The sequence below is a fragment of the Lepidochelys olivacea genome (assembly GCF_965140295.1).
Source record: "Lepidochelys olivacea isolate rLepOli2 genome assembly, chromosome: 6".
NCBI classification, from domain to species: domain Eukaryota; kingdom Metazoa; phylum Chordata; order Testudines; family Cheloniidae; genus Lepidochelys; species Lepidochelys olivacea.
Window position 1 is genome coordinate 17,514,471 of NC_140416.1, and position 6,297 is coordinate 17,520,767.

Here is a 6,297-nt window from a genome sequence, read left to right on the forward strand (position 1 = left end):
AAGGAAGCAATGCATTGTTTGTTCTGCCCCACATTTTAACTTAAATGTAAACCAGATCTCCTGTACTGATAGCGTTAAAACTGCTGCTCCAGTAGAAACACTGTCTGGATTACCACCCCACCCCACCCCAAATCGAATTGATTTGTTCTCACATTTTGCTGTGTTTTCTGCTGTCCTCTAGAACGCTTACTGAAGATGTCCCTGGAAGACTTACGGGAATTCCTGCAGGAGAGAATTTCTGCTTCTCTGCATTATGAAGACGATATTATTATTGAACAATTGCAAATGTCCATGACTGAATTGCGCAAAATGAAATTTGACCTTCCACCCCCAGGTAAGCAGAGCATGAAAGCAGCATTAATTCCAGTTTTTCCCCTACAGTTAAAATTAACTTCTTGGTGCCAGCACTAACCCTATCTTTCAGGGCCAGAGCAGTGCAATTTTTTCAGGATTCTTCTCTCTAAACAGCAGGAAAAGGCTAACTGCTGTGGCTTTCTGAATTGCAGAGGCAATTGTGTGACCCCGGTTCTCTGTTCTGTTCGAGATCTCTTGGGTGCAAAGATAGAGTGGGTTGAGCAATGGTGGCTTTGTGTCACTTGTATTCTGGGACATGACAGCTCCTAGGGAGATATGTGGATTTTTTGGCAAAGCTCACGCCAGGCATGCTGAGCTCTTTTGAAAATCTGGCTGCTTATTTCAGTACTTAAATTGGAGCATGAGCTCTTTTGAAAATCTGGCCCTTTGTCCTGTTTGTCATAAATGATTTTTAACCCCAAGTTGCATCACTCTGCTCCTCTTGGGTATTTTGTTCTGATTTGCAGAGTCTTTGCATGTTTGAATTGAGCCAGATGTTTCAAATGTGGTCTGCATGCGTTGTTTTGCTTACACAGATTTTCTGGGTGTGTGAACTTCCCAGCCACTGGCACTTCACAGGGCAGGCAGGGGCAATGTTGTGTTTCACATAGTGCAGGGGTTGCCATGGTAATTGGCCTCTTTATGTTGTAGCATTGTATTCCAGGTGAGTGGTTAGATAGAGCCCCCTCAGCATAAATCCTTCATGCTGCATGAGGAGGAAGTTGGCTGTGGCCCCTGCTGTAGAAATACTTATTGAAAAATAAATGAAACACTCATTAGAAACCTACAAAACCCCACCTGGTTAAGTACATGAATACACTGAACTGTTAGTCTGCAGTTCTCTCTAGGTCTGTTTTGAGGGACTCTGGTGTCAGGCTGTAACCAGAGACTGGCTAAGGGGAACCAGGTTCTGCAACCTCAGATCAGGGTGGTTTGGAGCCAGTTTAATTTTTATCTGAACTCCCAAGGTTTGGGACTATGTTGTATAATCAGACTAATAAACCCTGATCAGCTGACAACAAAACACACACATGGAGCTTTTCTTATATGGTAAGAGGGAATTAATTATTGAACATGATCTTTGATGTCAGTAAAGAACTTTTGAGCTCCTCTGAGAAAAGACTGCAAAACTTAAGGTTGAGATTGTTACATGCTCGTGCAGGGGGAATAAGAGAATATGATAGCTTCCCCTCTGCTCTGCTTTACAGGCTACCCAGGTTGATGGTGTGTGCATAGAGGAGGGGGTGAGCATCTCCCTTCCCCCTCCTCCCTCGCCCCCATAGGCAGGGTATGAGCTGAGCCAGGGCAGGGGGAGGAGAGAGTAGCACCTGACAAGAAACAGGCACACATGAGTTTCCCCCTGTGGCAGAGTGATGGGTCACAATTCCTTTGCCTGGCTGCCTCTGGAGGTGCAGGTGCATGCTGACCCATGCATCTTCCCCTGTGTAAAGATTCAGTCTTGTCTGAAGTCTCACAACAAAGTTGTGAACAGCAAAGTATGTCCATTTTACAGCTAAACAGAGACAAAGAGGTTAAGTGACTTACCCAGAGCTACACAATGAATGAAACCCAGGAGTCCTGACTCCCAGTGCCCACCTCTGCTGTCACTTTGCTTGTTTATACTGTAACAGGATCAGAAATGTCAAGTCTGGTGCATCCTGCTTTTGGGGGCTGAGCTCTGGGAGGCCTCAGGGGGTGTCTTTTGTGAGCTCTACCTCTGTAGGTGAAGAGGCAGGTAATGTGAATCTTTAACAAAGGCATCCTTTATCCAACTGGTTCCTCACTGAAGTTAAAATAGGTGCTACCAATAACACAATAAAATAAACCCCAAACAGCCTGGCGGTGTGGAAATCCTCTGGCTCCGATCTCTTCTCTCAACTGCTCAGGCTTTCCACTCCTGGGGAAGCACTGTGGTGGTCAGACTGATGGGGCACTGGAGACCTGTGTTCTGTTACCGCTCTGCCACTGTGACCTTGGGCCAGTCAATTCCCCTCCCTCCCTGTGTCTGTTTAGTTTGTAAGATGTCCAAAGAAGGGACAGCCTCTTGCTATGTTTGCACATCCCCAGCACAACTGTAACGCACATTTTTAATAATTATATTGTGATGCCACCATTTCACTGATTCTCCAGTCACCATCAAATCTTCCAGCTAGACAGAACCTGACTGTGTAATGTTAAAACAAGGAGAATAAAATAGTTCTTGTTAAGCCCTTTTAGGCCACCTTTATACTTCATAAAGAAGCAAAATCAGGACATACACCTAATTTTTCTCCTTTGCCAGTTACTGTTAAGCATAGAATTCCAGCTATATAATTACAACATGGAATAGTAACATTTTAACGATCTAGTACTGACTCTGCTGGCCAGGTTATCTCTCATTCAGCAAGTAGCCCCAGTTAAATCACTGTCCTCATTTATGGCTGCATTTGTGCTACTAATAATTTCATTAAGATGAAAAAATGCTTGTGTGTGAAGATGAGGGAACACAATGGGACTACCCTCTGAGTGAGGCACTATTGCACATGAGCAAGGAAGGCAGCAGCAGGGCCAGGATGAGCTACAAACTGGTTGACCATTTCTTATCTCCTTAAATACAGATTCAGCCTGGGATTCCGGCACTCAAATGCCATTGAAATTTTGGCGCCTACCTACCTTTGACAGCAATCCCAGCATCAGCCATTAGTAAAATGAAACATTTAAAAGTTTATAAATGAAAGTCCTGCCTTAGATGGCGAACCTAGAACAGGAGGCCAGTGAGCTTGGGGATCATGCTGGAGCTTCCCAGGTTGCCGGTGTGGCTAATGGCACCTCTCGTAGGTAGGCTGATCACCGGCAGGAAGCTCCCAAAGGCTAACGTGTGATCTCCATCTTTGTTTTTCAAACACCGTTTGCTGAGTGACTAAAGCGTCCCCCCCTTTTGAAGGGCAGATGTTTGTTGGACACGGTTCAGATCCCCTGTCTTGCTGGACTTGTTAAAGCACTCCTTGAAAAAGAGCTTAATACGTGTGTGTTGTTTTTTTCCCTTACAGCAAAACCTGAAGAATTCCCTAAGAAACCATTGGGGCTGGAGCTTTCTCTAAATCTTGTGGCACTGAAACCCAGCATTGCAGCGAATGGGCAGAATAAGGCTGCCACTGACCTCAACCCTGACAGAGATACAAAGCTGTCCCCTCCAAACAACAGCCCCGCTCATCTGAATGATACTATTGGTAATGTGAGCGTGGCAATAAACGAGAGGCTCCCACCTCTGCAGCAGGACGGGCCTCCTTCGCTGGCAGCAGCACCAGATGTGCATCAGCAGCCATTAAAGGGCCACCAGCGATGCCACGAGGAAAACCAGCATGGAGAAGAAACTCGGGTAGAGTCGCCAAAGACCGTTGCTGGTGAAACCCCATCACAGGAGCGGTCTCCTCCTGAGGAGAATGAGGTTCAGGCCCTCTCGGAGAGCCAGGATGCACCGCCAGGGAGCAGGGAGGCTGTCTCACAAGAGAGTCCTCAGACTCTCCGTGCAGGAACGGGTGAAGGGAAACTGCAGGAACGTAACCCCTCCCCTGTTGTAGGCAACACAAATCAGGCCATTCTCCAGGCAGCTCAGCTGTTGACACCTCAGCAAGCACAACCTGAAGGGACAGCCGAGGACAACTCTGCAGGAGACATTGCCACCCAGAGCCACAACCCCCAAGTAGACCTGCCTGTCAATCACAATAAAACATTAGCAGGTCAGGAGTTGCCAAACCAAACGCCGTCTCTTCCATCCCTTGCTAAACAAAGACCCTCAGATGCTTCTGTGCAAAATGTCTCTGAGAGGCCTGAAGACACGAGCACTACCATCTTCCCGGTGGGTTTACTGACAGGGCCGCCTCCAGAGCAGCCACACCGGCCTCCCAGTACAGACTCGCTCTCAGCACCAGAACAAAACCTTGCTTCTCCTTGCGGTTTGTCAGAGAAAGGACAAGTGCCTGTCTTGTGTATGGAGAAGGCCCTTGTTACTCTCTCTCTCCCTCTGCAGGATGGTAGACGACGGCTTTCTAACGTATCTCAGTATGACAACATATCCGAGTTGGAGTACAGTGAGGATAACTCTTCTGGGCAGGTGCCCAGGACCGAGAATCTTAGCGGAGCAGTGCCACAGAACAAACCAGATTCAAAATCCTCGGTACCCAGATCTGCATCTGTGGGTGAGATTGCAGATCTGGGGATGCACTCAGGAGGGAGCACAGACTCAGCACAGCAGACAGTAGGACTGGGCCACCCAGCCTTCAACTTGCTTCCTCATCAGAGACTGTCTGGTGGCAGCAGCAGTGTGCCAATCTTATCTATGCTTGACTCTGGGGCAGTTCAGCTGGCAGAGGGTCTCCCCGATCGACACCTGTCATCCCCGGCTTTACAGGGGCAGTCCAGCCCCTATAAAATAGTTAAGACCACCACCCCACTTCACGTGGCTCATGCTACGGAGCAGGACTTGTTGAACCGAAAAAAAATGGCACTGCCTTTGCAAGAGGGCAGTCATCACATAGGTGCAGCCTTGACGGCAGCTGATGGAGGGGCATTTCCTACAGCTGCAGAACTTGAGGCGGTGGCTGCCAGTCAGTGTGCGCAGAAGTCATTAAATGCATTGAGAGCGCCGCGTCCCTGTCTACACCCAAAGCCAAAAATACCACCCAAGGTTGCTAAAGCCCATTCAGAGAACAGTTTCTATCCAGACTGCACTTCCGCAATGCAGATGTCCAAATCGGTGACATTTTAGCAGGGGTAGGGGCAAAGGGGGGGAACAAACAATATAATTACATTCTGTCTATTCATGAGACATCCTTATAAAGGTTTGCAACTAAAAGGCAACACAGCCTAGGGTAGAGATGACAGGAGATGATCCTGTGCTGAGCTGTGTTTGGTACGAATGTTTGGGGGCAACGTGTGGAATGCAGGAGTTGGTACCTTGGCCAATAGACAATGTATTGGTGCCAGGAGGGTTGGAAAAAGTCTGCGGGGTTTTTTTCTGTGGACAAATCACAAAGTGCTTTCATCCCTGCTTGTGTGCAGAGAGGCAAAGCTGGTTAATGTGCTAAATATTTTGACTGTTTTTTCCCATCATTTTTATAAACACAGGAGCTTGGTCTCATAAACCAGAGTTTAGTTTCTGTTAACATGGGAATACGATGCAGAGGGGTTTGAGCTGCTCTTACAGACAGAGCAGCTTTGGGAGAGAAAGCGAGACAGAGGGGCCTTTCTTTACAAACGAGCACTTGGTCCATGTGGCCAGTCGCATTTTCCCAATGGCCTTTGCACCAATAGATTTTTCTGAAATCCTAACAGCCAGCAGTCCTTCGAACAAGGCTACTGAGTATTCTCACCAGGGAAGCCAGCCTTCTGTAAAGTCTGTGCAACGTCCAGCTCTATTCCAGAAATCCCGGTGAGCACTGCTCACGTCCCAGGGGAAAGACCGTGCATCTTTTCACCTCGAGTGCAATGGGGCGGTGTAGTAGGCCCGTTCTTAGTTCTCTAGCTCTTTTCCATTTGCAGTGGGAGGTTTCCTGAAGGGAAGCTGAATGTTGTGTGCTGAAGTGCCCTTCTGTTCTCGGTGGGTTTGTTCTGGGCTGCGCCTTAGCTAGGATTTGTCAGAAAGCAAAGCTAACTTCTGATGCAGGCAGAAGGCAAGGTGGGAAAGATGCGTTTGCCATGCTCCTCCACGAGCCTGAAGAAGGATTGTGCTGATCCACTAAATGTTTGTTCAGATTCCTTGAGTTCCTCATGTGATAGGGACAGAAGGTCGAAGTAGAGCTACAATCAGTTTTCCAGCCTGCCTGTCTTATCCTTTTCTCTGGGAAGCCAGGACAGTGAGCGGGCTCGCTGCCTTAGGACTGACTGAAAGGAAAAGGAGGCCACTGCCTCGGTAAATGACCAATCAGTGTGTAGCTATGCTAATAAACACAGGATGTATTCTTA

The 6,297-nt window shown here is 47.8% G+C and overlaps 1 protein-coding gene across 1 annotated transcript in view; it reads left to right on the forward strand.

Annotated features, from left to right (window-relative positions):
- Window positions 1-6,297, forward strand: part of LOC311521521 (uncharacterized protein) — a 173,757-nt gene extending 167,460 nt beyond the window's left edge. Inside the window, exons 14-15 of the mRNA XM_084629849.1 lie at window positions 182-334; window positions 3,384-6,297. Coding sequence (XP_084485975.1) covers window positions 182-334; window positions 3,384-5,101 — 1,871 coding nt within the window. The 3' untranslated portion in view covers window positions 5,102-6,297. The remainder of the gene's footprint in view (window positions 1-181; window positions 335-3,383) is intronic.